Here is a 20,652-nt window from a genome sequence, read left to right as displayed (position 1 = left end):
CCTCCCCCTAAAACAGTGGTGTGGGACCAGACTGCCCGAAACACGTGTTTTGGCATATTGATTTGGACAGCGAAAAACACGCGAAATGCAACTTTTTGTAAACAGGATCCAAGCCACATTTGGAGGTGGTTTGAATACAATTTCTACAGATGCATCTCCATAGTTTCATACTGTATAAAACACGTGGTTATACCATATTCTCCATGTTGGCCTATTTGTATTATTCTTGTCCTTCCAGGCCTCGGAGTCTGGGACATGTAGCTAATATTTACTGAGATGTTTTCTGAACTACTCATTGGTACACTGGGAACAGAGGTTGCCAGGAAGACGGGAAAGAGTAGTGCTTGTTTTTCTGTGTGTAAGGCCAGTACAGGCTTATATGGCATTTCGGGCTCTACACAATGGAGTGAATAAAACATTTTAAACCTTTACTGATAGACGTTTTTTAATCGATATCACAGAAGGCTACTCTTTTGTGAGAATGTGAAAACATTTGCATGTCAACAATTAATTTGAAATTATTATACTCATTGGTAGGCTACGTTATGTTATAGTCTGTAGGGCATTTAATTAAAAACATTAAAAACACAAACTGACAACCATAACAATTTAATAAAAAATAAATATTTAAACGAAATAAAAATACTAACACACTAGAAATGTTACTTTTTACATTTTCATAGAGATTTTCTTTGTGTAGTAGCCTACCTGAAAAAGAAAACAGTACAAAAGGACATAATTTTACTTAACTACTTCAATTGATCCCTTCCTTACTGCAGTGTTTCCAAAAACAAACAAAGGAAAACACTTTGTGGCAGAGGCTTGTGAGAGTCCTGTGTCACCAAGATGGACACAAATGTGAGCTGTTCAACTGCACAAAGAAAAGAAATGCAATTATATCTGACAAGACCTTGCAATCACATTAAAACGAGAAAACTATCATTATAATTGATATTCTTTAATAGGCATCAATACCAAATGAGTACTGCTTGAGTGTATTGGTTATTGTAGTATTGATCTGCCCATACTTACTGGGCTTGCCTCGTCCCCTTTGCAGCCTGTTACACACTTACTGGTGCGATTTGACATAAACTGATGTTGCCATTTAATCTGTTGCTTTTTTAAGATTAGTTTTCACATTCATTAATTAAACATATGTAATTCACATTGTATCCAACCCTCCAGAACAGCAGAGAAAGAGAGATACTTCATATTCCAAAGAACAATTTAGATTTCTGACAATTTTATATACCAGACATTTATAGTATACAAAGTCTTGTGTGGATGTGTCTTAATTGCTTAAGGTTTCTGATCAATATTGTTTTTATTTAGGCCTGAATTGACAGTAAAACACATCAAACAGTAGAGGGAGACATTTCATTATTGCATGTACATAGCAGCTGCACACTCAGTCCAACATTTCCTGCTATGTCAAGTCAAGGCTTCTTGGATAATGTTTGAACAAAGAATGACAAACTTTTTAAAAGGTTGCTGGTCCAAATATATTCAGTTGTATCAATAAATATAGATTTTAAACAAGTGTAACCATCCTTAAATACAGAGAAAATGACAAATTACAATATCTGATACAGTAATAACTTGTAGAAAAGAGAAGGCATTGGTCGGTTTGGTTCTACATTGCACTGGCTCCCAGGCATGTCCATTGTGTCAGGTGTGTAACAGCAGTGTTTCCACCAATCAAAACACACTTCCTGTTGAAGCTTGTCATTACAAACACTCTGCCCGTCAGCAGGATGGCATGTCAGCAAAATAAACCCAGCTGTTCGAGTCTGGAAATAAATAGTGAGCCACACTGCAGGTGCGGGGTTGGGTCGCCACTGCAGTTACCTGCGAGGGATCTGGCACCTGACAAACACGAGAAAGAACAATGCATTGTCAATGCTGTAAACTGATAGCCGGAGGAGTACATAAATTCGGTCTCCCAAGATTGTGCCATCACCTTTCACATTCTTTCGTTTTTTGTCTCTCCTTTTTCTTCCGTCCTCTCCCTCTTTGTCTTTTCCTACAAGAGGAACCAAATTACCAATTTGAGATTTTCATTGTTTTCAACAATCTCAAAACTGATGTTATAACAATATATGCATGTTCTTACCTTTCAACCTTCACAATAGGTTTCCTGATTCTGAGGAGCAAATGTTTCAGTAAATTAGAAAGAACATCCTGGTGCAGTATCATTAAACATTCATTGTAAGTATTTGCCAACACTGTCTCTTAGAAATTACATTTATAAAAAAACTAATTTGTTTTACCAAATATGATTTGAGAGAAACATAATTGCTGGGTTATGTTTTTACATTTTTCTTGTAAAGGAAGTACTGCGTTTTTGTACCACACACACAAGTTATATGAAGGAGGTCGGGGTAGATGGTGAACCCGGGGACTGCTGTTCACATCTGTCATGTGGTTAGCTTTAGGTGACAAAGCACATTTTATAAAGTTGGGGAAAGACTGTGGTTTTTGTTAAATGCTAATAAAGTATAAAGTATTTGACTATGACATTTTCAATATTTGACCACAATCTTTCCCCAACCTCTCTAACCAAAAGGATTTTGTTGCATAAACCTAACCATGAAAAACATGAATCATGCCTTAGTTAATATTGTGTTGTCAACAAATGAAATATTATGAGAACCTTTTGCAAATATGTTTGGTGGGAACATTTTGACTCGGCACATCCATTTATTAGAAACGTTTCCTCACAATACTGACAAAAAAATTTAACATTACTTTGCTGTTGTAAATTAGTAGTATATAAACTTAATTTCTAGGAGACAGGGTTGCGTGCTATTGAATTTTTCATATCCCAAATTAGGACTGGTTTTCTTACCTACATTCACATGTCTGATGCTCCACAAACGTCATCTCAACATATTCCTGATCTGGCTCTGATGGCCTGATTTTCAACAGCTGAGGGGTAAAACGAGTTAAGATTATCAATAGAAGCAATCACAGTAAGCAAAGTAATGGATTACACACATATTGCACAGTGTGCTTGTTGTACCTGCATTGTGACATTTATGGTGTGGGTGGGATGGCACTCGAGGTTTTCATCCCCGCAGCAACCTGCGCACCTCACCAGTGGCACACAGGAGGGGCTGTAGATGTGCTCCACCTCTGACGGGTACTCCTGAACCACCTCCACCAGCTTCTCAATGGTTCGGCAGAAGCTGCGACCCCACACTTCTTGGAACATCAACACTATGAATGAGAATAGGAGGCTGAGTATGGCCCACTTTGCAGTTGTAAACAAGTTGGCTTCTTATGAGGAATCTTGCTTTGAGAGGACAAATGTATATTTGTTTAAGAACCGTTTTGTTATCTGTCCAACTATCTGTCTTTCTACAGTAGATTACTTTCACAGTGAGAGTGCAATCGACATCGATCTTTTTTGAGTTTGTGTTTGTGAAGCTTAATTAGAACTGCCAGAAAAAGATGTAGGCTAACTGTAATTACCTCAATAATCCAACAATGGCAACCCTATACCATGTACACAGAAACATAAACCCAGTTGCGATACGCGAGCAAGTATCCTGTTTTCATTTTGAAGTGAAAATGTTTGTTTAATGTACAGTATGCTTTCCTGTGGGGGTATATGTGTGAAAGTATCCCAGTTGCACAGTCTGTGGGGGGAGGAACAGGGACGACTATGGCCGAACAAACAGAGAAGGAAGAGAAAACAAACACTGGAAACATGGCCATGAACAGAACCCTGCTGAAGCTGGAGCTGAGCTGCCCCACAGGCACCTCTGGGACTGCAGTGACTCCCAGGGTCACCGAATGGAGCCTGACATCACAACAGCTGTTTATAAAAGCAGATAGGCTGGAAGGAGACGGCAGGGGACCCATCTACGGTAGGGAGATGAGGCCACGAACTATAATGTTTTACAGCACAAAGGGACAGTTCATTGGCCAGTTACAGCTCCTTGAGCTGACTGTATGTCTGCTGCTTATCTGCTCTTTTCTGCTACATGTGCTCTGATCCTCTGGCTGCAAGTTCTACAAGTCTTCAATATATTTTTGGCATTATGTGGCTTTTATTTATAGTGATGTGAGGGAGGGAGAGGATAATAAGGGGGGAAGGTAAGCAGTTGAGTAATCCCTGCTAGTCCAGACATGCCCTACCATTCTCTAAATTCATATCAAATTAATTGAACTTACATGCAAGATTCAAGAACTTGCATGCAAGATTGAAGAGCTTGGCCATTCAAATTGCTCAACAGTGCATGACAAACACAGTTTGTATGAATACACTTCTTTTCAAAGTTGTTTTTTGTCAGGGCTGGCATCGATTCATTTGGTTTGCATGAGACTCTTGTTTCAACCACATACACTGTAAACTATGGCTTGACAGAACAGTTGGAAGTACTTTAGTTGGAAGTAGTTTACTCTCTTGCTGTAAAATATTAACATTACATCTCCAACACTTACAGAAGATTTCAGAAATAAAACGAGCAGAACGTCCTACCTTGAGTTGTGTTGTTAATGCTTGACAAGGGTAGACTCTGTAAAACAGAAAAAAAATGGTTAAAATTGATTGATTATTAATCTAGGTTTGCTGCGACTACATATTAGAGTGTAAAACCCTTATTCCTTTTATTTGAACGTCCAAATGAAATGGTTGGACCGAAACACAGATAATGGCCAACATGGTGGCAGAAGAATTCACACATGTTTCACATGCCTCCACCATCCTACTATTTTAATACACACCTTTCAAAGTAGATCATATAATACAAAATATCCTGTTTATAAAGACAGCATCAGCCTGCTATTAATTACCTATATCAGTCACTAAAGTATAGTTGTCCTCTAGTGGTGACAGCTGGGACTACAGTGAAATAAAGCAGACGATCACACACCTTTTTTTCAGTTTTTCACCCTGCAGAAAAAGTCTTTCTGACAAGCAGCAGATCCAGTCTCTCATATATATCACGTTCCTCTGTGTGCCCAACTGTTTAGGTTCAAAACCTGTTTCCTGTGGTGTACAATTCAGCTCTCTATTTATTTTCCCATTGATGGTTTCCCCCTCCGTCTTGATTTTTTCCCATCATCCTATGATAAACAAGAGTGCATTTCTCATCCGCCTGGGAAAACACAAAACCTCTGGTTGACTCCAACTCAGGAAGGGAAATGTACATTTGATAAAATACCCTCAAGCAGAAGAGCTGGACCGGCGGCAGACAACCTGCTTCCGCAATCTCCCCTCATCACTGTTTCTTTCACTGGTCACATTCCAATTCTTATGTAACACACACACCTGAAGACTTTTATACTGTAACACTGTCTGTGTTCACACTGATTTACTGAAAGTGTTGGACCAAAAGTTGTAATGTAATAGCAAACAGACAGACAAGGACTTTCCCAAACGATAGCAATAAGCAATATTGCTTTTTACATCCTCTGTCTGTTGCTAAAGTGCATCTACTTCCTGTTATGAACCAAAATGAGTTTGAGGGTGAGGATAGCATCTGTCAGCAAAGTGCTACACTCTGCCGTTTCTTCCAAACAATGTGATTAACGAGGAATGTCCTGCTTTGATGATGATGATGCATTCACACTCACACAAACATTTCAGAGGTTCCTGTAAAACTGTCACTGAGATAAATGGCAGGCAAGTTTGTGTATTCGGGACAGATCTGACTTATCTGCAACACAATGTACTGTATGACAGACATCATATCAATACACAAGAGCTTCCAGTCAGCCACTCAGTCCTCCTTGTGTTAGGGGATATGTTCAGGCATCTCCCTTTTTTCTCCAAAGTGGCTGGTCATCTGGCCAAAATTTACAGCTGTTTCCTCCGGCAGAGGAATTGTTCTATAGAGTGGTGTACATCGAACTGTGTCAGCGAACAGCGCCGCAGGATATAAGCCAGCAGAATCTGCTTCATGTGCAGCATGGAAAAGTCACAATTTAGTTTAAGTTATTGTTAAAAGTCACTCCCACTCTCTGGGAAATTGATTCTTTTTTTCATCCTCTCTAGCAATACCAGGCAGATAAACTAAATCCTTTTTCCAGTGTTAATTGGCACATGATCTGCTCTCTCTCTTCATGTCTATGGGTCTTCATGAGGCTGCTCCACATCACAAGGGCTTTTTGGCTCTGGTCTCAGTTGCTTGTTCAGAATGTGGTGAGGTGTGGAGAATTTCTCTGACCTTGGCCATGGGTTAAGCCTTGACATGGTGAGGAAGCATCTTTGGAGCCTCCTGTGGTTGAGAACAGAGAATTGAGCTGCCGACAAGATGCCAGATTATAGAAGGCTGCCTGTAGATCCTCACGTAGCCATTCCATCCTTCTTGTGCACTTACAGTATGACTGAGTGATCAATGGTGACAAAGAGGTAATTCATCTCTGGTGGAAAGGGAGAACTGCTTTGCATCAATAAATGTGTATAAATGTGTCTAATAAATCCCAGAAGCAGGATTGCTTTCTGAGTAGTTCCCTCAAAAGTCTCTTTTACTTCATTCCCAAATGAGCTTTTTCAGGGAGTTTTTTAAATGTCCTCAGAGGGTCTAACATTGCAGTATGATATTTTTATTTATTGTTTTCATAAAGTGGGTGTTAAGACCTTTGAAGCTAGCTGTGATTAAGGGCTATACAAATAAACATGACTTGACTTGACCTGACTATAAATACTTCAACTCTTGGCTAGTAACGGAATACCTCTACTTTGTGCCCTCTACATTGTAGGTACAACATCTGGGCTTTGGTAAATACAACAATGGGAAATCATTTAAAAAGCCACATGCCAGTTCTAACTAAAAACAACACCAACAAAACAAAAACATTCCTTTATACCATCACACAGAAAGAAAAATTTCTCCACTGTGCTGAGTTCTACAATCTTACACAAAATATATTGAAGCTGGTGGCAGATTAAACATCAAGGGCTAGGTAATGCACAAAAGAACAGCCACAAAAGCAGCCGTGGAAGGAAATAAAAAACATCTATGACTGATCCATTGCAGGCTAGAGGTTGATTTTATCTCAATTTCTTTGGAAAATCTATATGACATACATTTACATAGGAAAAAATGGAGTGGGTGCTAGAGTACGAAGGAGCTGGATGAGTGATATGGCACTTTTTAAAGTGAGTTAAAAAGTGGGCAGCTCACAGAAGTTTCCCTGATCTCTTTCAAAGCTGGAATGAGATGAATCACTGGCCTGCAACTAACATTATTAAATATTGGATGGGTTATATTTTTTTAATAAATTACATAATCATTAAAATGTCATAAACATAAAAAATGCCCAAAGTGGTACATTCACATTGCTCATTACTCTGACCAACAGCATAAAACTTAATTAGAAAATATTGCAATTAAGCATTACTGTAACTGGCAATTATCATTTTAACTTGACACTTAAATGATTCCAAGATTAGTTAATTGTCTAATCTCTTCAGTACTAGCCTTCTTGTTGGATAATTAACACAGTGGATATGTAATCATGGTCATGCTCCTACAGCCCACTCTGGTCACTGTCCCATGGTTGTACAATTTTTTTTCAGCTCCTGACATCTGGTTCTCAGAGACCTTTTGCTAAGCAGCGCAGTGTATCTCGTGCCTTTGACCAGATTGCTTTGCAGAGTGAGAGGCAGTTAGTCTGAGTAAGAGAGGTTAGATTAAAACATCTATAGCAGTAATGAAACTGTCGACGTGCTTGATTGCAAAGCCGCTTTAAAAACTAGTCTCCTATGTTTCTGAAGTCTTGAGTGAAAGTTTGTAAGCTGCTGGTTGAGAGTTTGCTACATCCTCGGGGTCAGATCATAGGACCTGTTGTGTCCCTGGGCTCCTGCTGTCAGCCCACAGAGGCTCCGGGCCTCATTACTCTCCACTCCCACACAGCTGAACTGCATCATCTTTAACCTCTTTGCTTAACTCCATCTGTCAGAGGAAGGGCAGCATGCGTAGGGTGCAAAAACAAAACATGATGGGGACCCAGCATAATGGTCTTAAAAGATTTTTCAACTTTGAAGGTCATGCTGGAGGGTGGGGGGGTACAATTCAACAGCAGGTACTGTGGGTAATAGCCAAAAAGATATATATAGAATATATCCATAGTAAACATGGAGTATCATAAAATATGGTCATTTAGGTTGGAGGTGTTACATCATACTCTCCAACTGACAAATGAGGAACTGTGGTTGAAAATGCCAAAATGTTCAGATTATTCTGTTCAAAACTGAGTGAAATGTGCTTGTGTTTTCACTTATCCCAATCAACAACTTCCCTATAATTGCAGTAGTTGGAACTGGAGAGAGGTTTCAGTTTCAAATCCTCTATTAGAGGAAAAAAAATGTATGAACATGTAAAACCATGAACATCTGACTACCAGTTAGCGCACAAACATTTGTGGAGTAGTAAAAAGTGTAAACTGATGTTGCTACATCTATAGTGTCTTCTAACAAGGCTCCTTCATCATCTTTGACAAATTAAAACTGATCACTTTCAAGTTAAGTCAACTGACTGAGGATTGTAATAGGCAATGACCTTCAACAGAATCAATAGCAACGGGAAACTGAAACGTGAAATATGGACACATTTTATAGTTTAAAGGTAATCAGGAGTGCTCTGGTACTTGGTTTTCGGAAACCCCTTCTTCAGTTATTCATGACTCTGGAAAACAAGGATCCCAGCTTGATTGGGCACCATGCCATTATTAACATTGCTTTCCAAAAAGGTCTACTTTCAAACTTAACCATTTTTAGTAAGGGTGACAGTGTGGATAAACAGACCATGGATGAGATGCAGGCTTGTGATTTGGGAATCTCTGTCAACTAAATCTGCACTTGAACAGAGTCTGGTGATTTGGGAGATGCATGCAGAAGGGATGTTTAACGTGTTTAAAAAGCAAAGCTGGCAAACATCCCAGCCATGACCCAAGCCAATATAGCACCTGCATCTCCAGCTCAATGAAAACAAGCTCTTGGTCTGTCTGTGAAGACGAGACCACACAGCACACAGGGCACTAAAGCAGAACAAGTGAATACAAACACTGAGACAGCTAGATGAGTGAAACAGAGCTACCTCCCTGCCTCACTGATCATCCTCATCCATCCTTTATCAAGAACCAGATTCCACATCATCAACACCATGACCGTGACATTAATTCTCACAGGCCTTTTACAGGGCCTGCAGGTCACTGTATCTATTCTACACCACTACAAAAGAAAGCCAGGTTCTCTTTGGTGTACACGCGGTGGGTGAACATACAATGACACCTGTGCCATTGCAGGTCTGACAGTCTCCAGCTGGGTCTCTAGGGTGGTCAGGTCAGGGCTTGTGATCATAGAGCACTACCAAAAACACCAAGAGAGCATGTGGTAAATGTGCCACAACAATTTCTCAAGTTCTGTGGGTATATGGAGCCTTTGAAATGCAGAGTTATTTCACAGATTAGAAAACTGACACACTTTTAGGGGTGTCACACAGATTCAAAGCCTCAATGTAGCATAAATAAACTAATGTGTGAGCTTGATTTGAAAGTTCAGTATGATAACAATAAATAAAACTATTCCTATTTTGTGTTTCCTTATAGTTCAATTAGCTTTCCTGCTGAGAGTTAGATGAGAAGGCTGATACCACTTCCATATCTACTTCATCTGTAGACAGCAGGTGGTAATCGTAGCTTAACTTAGTTTAGCATAAAACTGGAAACAGGGGAAAACAACTAGCGTGGCTCAGTCCAAAGGTGACAAAATCCACCCGGCACCTCTAAATCTCATTAACTGACATGTTATATCCTGTTTGTTAAATCCAAACAAAAATGGGAGTGCAATAATGACAAGATATGGTTTTATGGGGTTTTATGTGCCGTCCCTTTGGCTGGGAGCAGTTACTTCCTGGAGTCTCCGCTGGTTTCCTGGCCTCACAGTGAACAAGGATCACGGAAGTCACTGCACCTGGCTAAGAAAGTTTGGCACTTTACCTCTTTTTTAAGATAAAGATAATTACATCATTTAATATTATTAATTTGTCTTCTGCAGTCAGTTTGGACACATTATAAGCAAGCAATGTTTTCTCGGAGTAGTTGTCTAAATTTTGAAAAAAAACACAAAAACAGGGTCATGTGACAAGGGAGAGGTAAGAGTCCATTTAAATGTTGATTTAGATAAACAGAATTTCCCCAGTATAGGTCCATTAATGCATGCACAAATGTCCCCCTGAAGACACACACAAACACACACAACTGTATAAAAAATGCACCCTGTTTGCAAACATACACACACATGCACACACACACACACACACACAGCACAGGTCTTGAGATAAGACTGACCGGTGGTAATTGTGGTCTCTATTACAGTAAACGCTGTTCTCCCTGTGTAAACCACACTAAATTACATCCAGATGGGAGATTAAAGCCTTCTGAGCAGACGGCTGCCCCCGAGCACCACCGCTCCTCCTCCTCCGCAGAAGGAAGAAGAAATCCATATTTCCTGATTGTAGCCCTCCCTTGGGCCAGGGCTTTACAACTAGAGAGTAATACCACAACAACGCAAATACTGTAAGAGCCCATTCAGTCACTGCATGGCCCAGTATGCAGACATCTGAATTAGAAAGATGTGCCAGACACACAGACAGAAGGGAGAACATTAATGTCTGATTGTGGATAACTCAGCTGCATCTTAACAAAAACTTCGACACTTCGATTCTGAGAAACTGAAACCTACACATTTTTTATTGTTGATATATTTAGCTGTATTGAAACTGGAAATGTGATGCCGTGCCATCTACACTTGGCTAGTTATGAACAAGAATAAGGACAAATCTCCATGAACAGACACATGTGGGCGACACAGATGGTCACACTCAAGTATTGTTTTGCTGCTGGTGATGACGTAAAGGAAACACCTGTGTAATGTCACGTGCTCAAACACACAAATACAAGAGAATAAGGCTCACTCCCTTTTTTGTTTTTTGCTCAAAGACATCAGGAGCATGCTTCACTGGTGATGTGGTGATGAGTCTATTTTTCCTATATTTGGTTTTTATCATTTCATCCTAGAAAATACTGTATTTTTAAAACAGACAAAGAATTTCATAATCTCATACCAAAGAGGCTTATAATTCTTATCCTTCACTGATTTTCTTAATATAACAGAACTATCTTTTAGAGCTGAATCCTGAGATGTGCAGCAGTCCACGTCGACAGCACTTAAGGTGTTTCTCCCTGGAAACGCTGACTGTGTCAGTCAGGTTTGGTTGTGTTGATGCAAGATTTCACTGATGATTTTGGCAAAGCTCTTTCAATCTGCTGAATGAATCACAGGCAAAATCTAAACAGTGATATTCAGTGTTGTAGTGTAAACACAGACACAAAAATCTGTACATGCTGTATGTGGATTATATGCACAGGAAGAACCAATAATACACCGAACAGGAGAATAGAGAGTGTCAAGGAATGTGAACAAAATTACCGGTGGACAGCAGTTATATTATATTTCTCCATTTCACTGCCTTAGTGACTGGGTGACCAAGAGGCCACCATTGTTTGAAAGGGAAACCCAGGTGCTTCCACCATCTATCAAGAGCCATATATGTAAGGGACCAGGACAGTTGACAAAAGAATGATCTGTACATATCAACAGAAAGACCACAGTTATTGAGACTACATGAATTCTATCAGTCGTATCAGCAATTATGATGCTGCCATATATATATATATATAATTTTAACAGTAACTCCAATCATGGCATGCTACAGTATGTATATGTTACCAGCTTTGCACATGTTGGTAAATTAAAGCCTAGTAGTGGTAATGGCTCATTCACGGCTCATTTATAAACTACTGGTACTGTTAACACACATAGTGATTAAAGTCCTTACTACATCAGCAATGTCTCTTTTCACGTCACTCCACTTCCTGTCTGTACACTGTCACTGCCCAATAAAGGCCACTCACCCCCTATCCCCAATGAAAAAAAAAACCCTCTTAGGTTTACATGGTAATAAACTACTGACTTATGCAGCTGTATGTCTAGGGGGTCTGAGAGGTCACAGGCCAAAAATGGTTGGGTTGCTACAATGTACTATTATAAGAATCTTACAACCTCAAGTCAATATGAAGACATGAATAAAAAACAGCATCCAGGGGACACAAAAAAGCCATCTGCTTTGTTTCATCAGACATACTGAAACACACACACACACACACACACACACACACACACACAAACATACACTGAGCTATGCTGTAAATCCATGGTACTAAACCGGAATCATGAAGCACAACTGAAGTCAACCCCACCCTCGCTTGGCCATTCCAAGTTTCATAGTAGACATGATTGACTGCATGAGTCACAAGGCTGCTGACGGCATGTCACAGCTGCGTCAGTGATGAGAAATCATCATTATCAATTAGTGGAACATATTCATGGGGAGAGAATCCCAAAGCCGGACACTTATAAATGGCATTCCCAACCACATGGCCAATGTTTGCTTTTTCCACTTTGGTACACCAGTCTGACAGTTTACTGTGGGAGCTGGCAGGACAGACACCTTCCATAAGAGTCTCATTTTGTCACTCTGGCTTGAAAAGGACTGCTGGCACGTCGCTAGTCTGCTAAAAATGTGAGACATTTATTTCCTTATGCGTATTTAGGGCTAAATCTGGCACGTCTTTGCACTAAAGCATCACTCACTTTCTGTTTTAAGCTGATCTTGCATCATAAAACAATGGCAACTGAAGGGTTAGAGATGGATCTCAGAAACAACAAGCACAGTTACTCTCAGAATTGTATTGTTTACATTTGCTGTCAGTCTTATGGGCAGTAGAGGGCCATTTAACCTGCTACATGTTGAGGGACCTGGATTTTGTCACTCCTATTTTGACTGAGCAGCCCATGAGCTGATTATGAGGATTAGTGGAGATCCCATGCCTCTCCCACTCACTCTCAACTCAGCAACAGCTGCAAAGTCTCCAGCTAGAGAATCTGGTGGGACATGGTGCTTCAACTTCTATATGTGGACTGCAGCCTGGCAAAAGGGAAACTGCAGTAGTTCAGCAGGTAGCAGCAGCATATGCAGTGTGACAGTGGCAGTGAATGGATGCCTGGCCTGGTTTTGTATTAAACAGGAGAGCCATCAGATATAGCTGCCAGCCATCCGCCACCTTGGAAGGAAATCAGAGCCTGAGCTTTAGTTGGCCCAAGTCCTGCTGTCCTATGGCACATCCTCTTACAAGTGTTTCTACCCAAGCTTTGAATGAGTTCTCACTCCAGTTTCAGCTCTGTCCTTTTCTGGCACATTTTTATTATAAGACTAAAAGGTCAGGCAACAGAGAACAGAACCGCTTTGTGCTAATCTACTGCTATTCTGACATTGATATGACTGGCCTGAAATTAAGTTTCAATAGATTTTTTGCACACACACACACACACACACACACACACACACACACACACACACACACACACATCTTTATCATTGTAATTATTCACACTGCAGGTACCCTTAAAAATGGAGATTTGTGTTGGGATAAAACAAGACAGGACTGAAAGGGTGCAAATGAAAATAAGAGAACTGGAGACTGCAAACTTTCTTGCCAGTTTTACCTGATACACTGCCAACACTTTCAGTCTGTCAGACTGAAGCGGCTTGCTAACTCGCCAGGATCTGTTACTTATACAGCTGCAAAGTTTGAACACTAGAGGCTTTGCCTTTCAAAATGTTATTGTTGATTCCTATTTTAAAGAGTTTTCAATCAGGTGTTTGCTTGATGGAAATCTACATTGCAAAGAAAAGAAAAAAAGGCCTCACCATACAGGGCTGGGAATAATAATCCATGCCTGTGAAACTGGGCTTTAAAGTATAATGCGGCTCTAATTATAAGCTTAGTATGCTTCTCCAAATGAAAGAGTGAGTCACTTGGCATCATGTGTTCCACAGGCAGAGTGATGCAGTTTGTCACGTTCCATCTTATGAATGAACTGTGCACGATGGCGCTCATTCAAAGCCATATGGACAATGGCTTATTATCACTTCATCAATAGGCTTCTGCTGACTCAACCATTTTGTACTGGTGCCAGACTAACATATCTAACAATAGGCTCATTATTTTATATTCAATTAAAATTTGCATTATTACTTAAGTAGACCCAAATAATCAAACTGGACTGTGGAAATATTTACTTGATGAGTCTAACGTTGAGTGAAATTACTTCTGGCTGAGAATTAAGTTTAACTGCAGTTTAATGTCCTACCTGTGCAGGTGAGAGCAGCAGATGAAGCGCCACCGCAGTCTGGATGACAAAACACAGTTTCATTTCGCGATGTCTGCGAGTGGAGAGGGGGTGACGGCTCCTGATGCTCACAATGAAACAATCCAACAAAAGTTCAAAACTACTCAGAAAAGAAAAAAAAAAAAGATGCTGACCGGGAATTTCCAAGTCATCTACTCCCGGTTTAGTAATGCTGAGAATGAGTGCAGTCACGTAGCTCCGCTGCCGCGTGTAACCTGATGATGTAGATTGTGCTAACTAATGAATAAGGCCCCAGAGGCGAACTGGAGGTGCTGGAACAATGATGTCAAAAACGAAAATCATTTTATATCACATTTGAAACCAACTGAATCAAAGCACAAAGCCTTAAACGACCATAATGCATGCAGTTTGGAATAGTGGCAGCCAGTTTTGACAAAGCACATTCCGTGCAGAAAGTAAAAACGGAGCTTGCGTCTAAAATCGTCAACCAAAATGCATGAAGTTGCACCAACAGTTTTTCAGTCGTGCTCTGAGCTCCCGTCGGCAGAAAAACACACTTGCCTCTAATTGCCCCACACTACCTTTTCACATACTGGCTATTAAAATCTCCTCCCCTTCTCTCTCTCTGCTCTGCTTTTTCTGCCTTCTCAGTACTCACTGATGAGATTTTTTCGCGCTTCCCCTTTAAGTTTGTAATGTAATTTATGCGATGCTGTACATGGTTATTACAGAGATTGTGATGCTACTGCTGATGCTTTATTTCTGAATTCTAGACTATACATGGCAGGTGATTTACACCACAGAGTATATACACAGACTCGCTGAGAAACCTCTTTTAAGTACTCAGGGCTTTGTGTAAGAGCTATTCAGACAGGGCAAACATTTAGACTTTTTCACTGGTGACACGGATGGTATACTCATTGCTGGCCCAGGCTCCAGGATGCACAGAGATTTTCCTCTGAGGGTTAAGTATTTAGTTAAGTTTGCAGAGGCAGAATGGGAGATTCCATTGCTGTTGACACATAGAGTTAATCTTGTGTGGGACTTCTGTTTGGAGAAACCCTGGAACGAAAGGATTCCTTGTGGGCTTCCACACATTCCTTAACAGTGCTGAATAGCTCCTCTGCCTCCTGCCATTGTACAGACCACACTCAGGAGTGTGTTGTTTCTAAACATCTCAGACACTTTAAGCAGAGTGAGACATCCCCCCAATGCCATCAGCCCAGGCAGATCATCAGTAAGCGCAAACAGTCAGGGATTGTGAAAGACATTTCCTCTAATTATGCTGGGCAATATCACAGTAGTCATCTCCTAAATTGTATCTCTACATGGCAGTGATGGGTGCTCTTCAAAATTCAGGGAGAGGACAGAATGAAAGCAAAGCAAACTGTGATTCTTCAGGGAACTGGACTCTGCAATTATTCTGTTTTAGCCTTGCCTTTCTAGCTGTGCTATCATTGTCTGGGTGGTGAAAGTTTTCTTTTACAACAGTATCAATCTTCTTTTTCTGTCCGTCTATTTGTCCATCTTATTGTGCCAGTATTGCAAGTACAGATGGTCCAAAGATTAAAGCCATTTTCTGCCTTCTAAGTGGTGAAATTGACCAACCATAAGCAAAAGTAAAGCTACTGTATATTGACATAGTCCAAGTGATTGCCATGTTTTGTTTCAAATATTTTAAGAGCTAAGCAGTGGCACAGACTTTGTTTGCTCAGAGGACAGAGCCAGACTCTTACAGCCGTCTTGCCATCTGCTCAGTGATCTATCTGGTGTTTTTAAAGGTTCACTGGCTGATAGGGCCTAACAAGATCACACAAATTGTTTGCACTCTAAATACACGCTGACAAGACAAGCAAACCTGGCTCTAGTGATAGCTTATTCCAGGGGAGATGGATCTCTGTGCTGCCACATCATGAAACAACCTTGAGGTCCTCGTTGCTTTAGCTATAACCACAAAGAATGGTAGCGTCAACCAAGTGTCATCCCTGCTTAGATTCAATGTCCGCCTTTTCAAAGATTTATTAAAACAAGATACTATCTATTTAAGTGATGCCTCTTGAAATCTCCATGAAATCATTATCTAAATGAGAAATATAGGTTCCAGTTTCAAGCCTACTCTGCAGATAGATGGGTGATCAGGGATGAAAAACATGATGTTTCTTCATGAATATTAAGAAGGTCTGAAATCATTAACTTACCCAGAAATTAAACATAAAGATAAAAATGTCAATTAAACTCTTTTTGGGTATTGTTATAAGGCTACACAATTGAGGGAAAGTCCGCTGGTCGAATAAATGAGTACCTCACCTTCTGCAGTGTCATGTCATGTGAAGACCAAATGTGTGGCTCTCAGGAACTGAAGTGCCAAAGTAAGCAGATTTCCCTTTTGCTGTTGACCCCTCATTTCCCCAGATTGCTGTGTAAAAGGTAAACAGATGAACGACATTAATGATGTCCATTCATCATTGTTGCGGCAGCTTTGGTTTCCTCCAAAGTGGGGCCTCGAAGGGGAAGATGGAGAGCTAGAGAGCCCCTTACTTTGAAGGATATCACTAACAATAGTTAGAGCCCTACAGGGAGACCAAAGGTTCTTAAAGTCACTGTAATTCTTGACTATTTATTCTTCATCTATGCATCATCTTTTTTAAATTTTAACGATGTAGCTCAAAACCTTGACTGTTGCTGAATTCATATTTTAAATACTAAAACAAATATAAGAATATAATAATATATCATTTTACTCATGTTGGACCCATAGACAGTATATCACTGGACAAAGCCACTCTGCTGATTTGAATGGAGAGCAGTGAAGCCAGTTTTGGACCAATAAAATACTACTACAGGGCTACTTCCTGTTGGCATCACCATCTACTGCGCATGATCACGCAGAATAACTGGGGTTTAATGATGTAATTCTGGTAGCTGCACCAACAAAAAGTCTTATGTCCCAGTGTCTGTCTCGGATCGTCCACCTACGAGGCTCATCTGCCAAACACCAACGCAGCATCACTGATGGCTGAATAGGCTTTTTTTGATTGCTAAGAGTTTATAATCTAAGCAACACGGTTATGTCTCTCATGTGCGATGGTGTATCACAGGGTTTTGACGTAAATTTTGGGCCTACATGGATCCCTCCATGCAGGCTTTGGTCGGCTCCACTGTCCGATCTCTGGCTTACCCCCTTGGTTGGACCACCTGGACAGCACGCCCAAACAGGATGTATTCAACATCCAGACCCTTTCTTCCTTTCATTAGACATGACAAACCATGAATCTATTCCTCCTTCCCCAACTGTATTATTGTGAAGAAAGTTATATTTGGAATAACTGGTGAATGGGAAGTGCTCCAGCCATGAGTAAAAAGCTGCTTACTGTTGCCTAAGGTGATTAGCATTATATGACAACAATTTCTTTCATTTAGAACATGTCAAATCCTGTTTACACTTCCATGCAACATTGACATATTTCTGTCTCAAGGTTGTCAGGTGTCATCCTGTTTTCATGCCCATTCAGTTCATGTGTGAGCATTGTTACATCTGTAGGAAGCCAGTCCACAATTCACAGACAATTGGAAGTTATTTTAGTCTGAAGGTATCATGAATCAGTCCTTGCAGATATCTCCACGTACCATTTAACTTTATGCAGCTGTGTCTTGGACATCAAAATGTCAGTTGGCTGTGGTAACCACAGGCTAAGTGAGGATTAAATTCCCGATGTCACAAGAAAATATGGCTAAGTTAATTCTTTTTAATTTGAGGGGCAATTACAGAAAACCATATGGCATTGAATCAATGCTGAACAAAAGCATCCAGTGGGAGAAATGCTTGTGGAAAACTTCTGACACTGTATTTCATTTTGGGAAATGTACTTATTTGCTTTTGTTCCTCATCTAGATTTAGAAGATTGATCCCATTCTTATCTCTCTGTGTTGGAGCCAGAGGTGGAGCTGAGGTGGCTAGCTTAACCTAGCATAGTATAATGACTGGATCCAAGGGGAAACACCTCACCTGGCTATGTCCGAAGTTCAAAAACCCTCCTACCAGAACCACTCAGCTTAGGAAGTAAGAACAGAAATGTTAAAATGGCAATTTGTGATTGTATGGCCAGTAGCGCGATGCAGCTGCAGTATTTACGACACAAATGTTCTGCACTGTTGGATTAGCTGTTCAAAAAAATCTAAACGTCTTACAACCACTAAATCCACAAATGTCATAATGTGTGCTGATTAAACAAGCAAGATATGTGTTCCTGAGTTTTAGAGGTGTTGGTAGGCTGATTTTTGAACTTGGGAGAGAGCCGAGCTAGCCCTTATCCCCTTCCTCCAGTTTTTAAACTAAGCTATGCTAATCGCCTGCAGGCTGCCATCTCATACTACTCACTTTCAGCAAGAAAGTCTTCCTTCCATCAATTGTCAATCACTTATCCTGCATACAGGGTTGCAGGGGCAAGACAGTCTACTTGTCAAAATGTCAAACAATTCCTTTAATAGAGGGATGAAAATCAAGTTGTTCTTAAAACAACAATAACAATTATTAAATCCAGCACCTATGAAGTAATGTTTATTCCATCCATCCATCATCAACCGCTTATCCTGCGTACAGGGACCCAGTTGACATCGGGCGAAAGGCAGGGTACACCCTGGACAGGTCGCCAGTCACACATAGACAAACACCCAGTCACACTCACACCTAAGTACAATTTAGGGTCAGTAATTAACCTAGGCTGCATGTCATTGGACGGTGGGAGGAAGCACCCAGAGAGAACCCACGCAGACACAGGGAGCACATGCAAACTCCACATAGAAAGGTCGGGGCAACTGGAACCCGCAACCTCCTTGCTGTGAGGTGACAGTGCTAACCACTGCACCACCGTGCTGCCCAAGTAATGTGTATTTTCTTTTCTAATTAACAGAAAGACAGGCTCAAGTTTGGTAACATCCACGTAACATATGCAACAGATGTGGTCTAAGGTTCTATGTGTCTGTCCATGACGACGACCTGGAGCACAGCAGCAGCAGTGCTCTGAAAGGAAACTTGGGTGTTTGTCTAAGATAAAATGTCATCACCTCCACAAGCTAAGAGGCCTACAGTTGGTAATATAGAAAAAGGAAAAACAGCAATGAGAGTGAGTTATCACGGCTTGTGTCACTGCAAGTTGTAAAAGCTGTTAGCTTTATAAATGAAGAGCAAGCGGTGCAAGCTGTGCGGAAGTGGTCCCGCAGTCAGAGAGCAGGTTATAACTCAGGCCTGTGGTGATACTCTAAACTCCATTAAGAGGTCCCACATGTGGAGCACATTCACGAGTTCATGGGTTGACGCTGTTGGTGGTGGTGCAACCTGGGCCACTAAACAGATAAATGAGATATTCTTAACACTGCTCGCATATTAAAACATTATCTTCAAATTATATGTCCAAAATTATGTAAAATGTACTGAACACCTCTGCGAGCTCCAGCAGGTGTACTGCAGCAAGCTTTAGATTAGTCTGTAAACATACCTCCTTGTACTCAGAGGCTAATGGAATATACCTTTAAATGTTGCACTGAGATCAAATGGCAGCGAGATTAGATTTATTTCTATAAGTGCAAAATTTACATAAACATGAACTCAATCAGGCAGCGAGATTTACCGGATTGCAATCTGAGTGCTGCTGTTTATTTTTTCAGGGTATACATTGTTTTTTAAAACCTCACATTAGTTTATCCTCCCTCAGGGGTTATGTATAAAATGTTTCTTTGGAAAACACACACACCAGCCACAGTCATAAAGTAAACCTGGGTAAACTGACAGTAGCCGTGTAACGCTGTGCAATTACTGTAAAGATGGCAACACTAAGCTCAAATAAATGTTTCTGTAGCTGCATATGAACTGAAGAACATGTTGTAATGCTTGACTATGTAATGCTGCTGCCCACAGTTACAATCAAATAATATTCAAACACTAATTGCTTTCTTTAAAGAATAGAATGACATTTTGGGAAATATGTTTATTTGCTTTCTTGCCGAGAGTTAGAGAGAGAGTTTCTTGCCTGTACGGTAAATAGGCTATGTAGCTGGAGCTAGCTTGCTTAGCAACAAGACTTGAAACAGGGGGAAACAGCTAGCCTGGTTCTGTCTATAGGTAACAGTCTGTCAGTGCCTCTAGTTCAATAAATAATGTGTTATATCTTGTTTGTTTAATCTGTTCAGAAACCGAAGTGTGAAACACAACTGTGTGCCGTTTTCCCAACATGTCCAACAATTCCCCTAATAATTGAATACATGCTTGGGTCCTGACTAAAATGATTAGTGGGATCAACAACACACCAATGCGAGAAAGCTGGAATGACTCACAATTCTCAAATAATTATAACCCACAGAGTCAATTTTTTTTAAAGGCAGTGACTTCGAGGTATGGAGGTGACCAACTGACCGCTAAGAGGAAAAGT

At 40.5% G+C, this 20,652-nt stretch overlaps 1 protein-coding gene across 1 annotated transcript; it reads right to left on the bottom strand.

The window, feature by feature from the left end:
* Positions 1–427: 427 nt before the first annotated feature.
* On the bottom strand, positions 428–16,937 carry pgfb (placental growth factor b). The gene is made up of 7 exons (XM_038729382.1): positions 14,228–16,937; positions 4,487–4,523; positions 3,023–3,219; positions 2,849–2,928; positions 2,114–2,143; positions 1,961–2,023; positions 428–1,866 (listed from the first exon to the last, which is right to left on the bottom strand). The coding sequence occupies exons 1-7, from the start codon at positions 14,288–14,290 to the stop codon at positions 1,845–1,847; spliced, it is 492 nt and encodes a 163-aa protein (XP_038585310.1). The 5' UTR covers positions 14,291–16,937; the 3' UTR covers positions 428–1,844.
* Between the last annotated feature and the right edge of the window lie 3,715 nt (positions 16,938–20,652).

This window comes from Micropterus salmoides, unplaced genomic scaffold (genome assembly GCF_014851395.1).
Source record: "Micropterus salmoides isolate LMB-PRFRI ecotype aquatic unplaced genomic scaffold, ASM1485139v1 Ms_hic_scaffold_19, whole genome shotgun sequence".
NCBI classification, from domain to species: domain Eukaryota; kingdom Metazoa; phylum Chordata; class Actinopteri; order Centrarchiformes; family Centrarchidae; genus Micropterus; species Micropterus salmoides.
Note: the sequence above shows the minus strand (reverse complement) of the source record. Positions and strands in the feature narration are given on the sequence as shown.

What these genes read in the sequence shown, in the direction of transcription:
- pgfb (XM_038729382.1), bottom strand. Translation starts at nt 14,290, where the DNA reads ATGAAACTGTGTTTTGTCATCCAGACTGCGGTGGCGCTTCATCTGCTG. An exon ending in TGCTGCTCTCACCTGCACAG is followed by an intron (nt 4,524 to 14,227) that starts GTAGGACATTAA and finishes TCTGTTTTACAG; the next exon opens with AGTCTACCCTTGTCAAGCAT. An exon ending in CCATAAATGTCACAATGCAG is followed by an intron (nt 2,929 to 3,022) that starts GTACAACAAGCA and finishes TTTACCCCTCAG; the next exon opens with CTGTTGAAAATCAGGCCATC.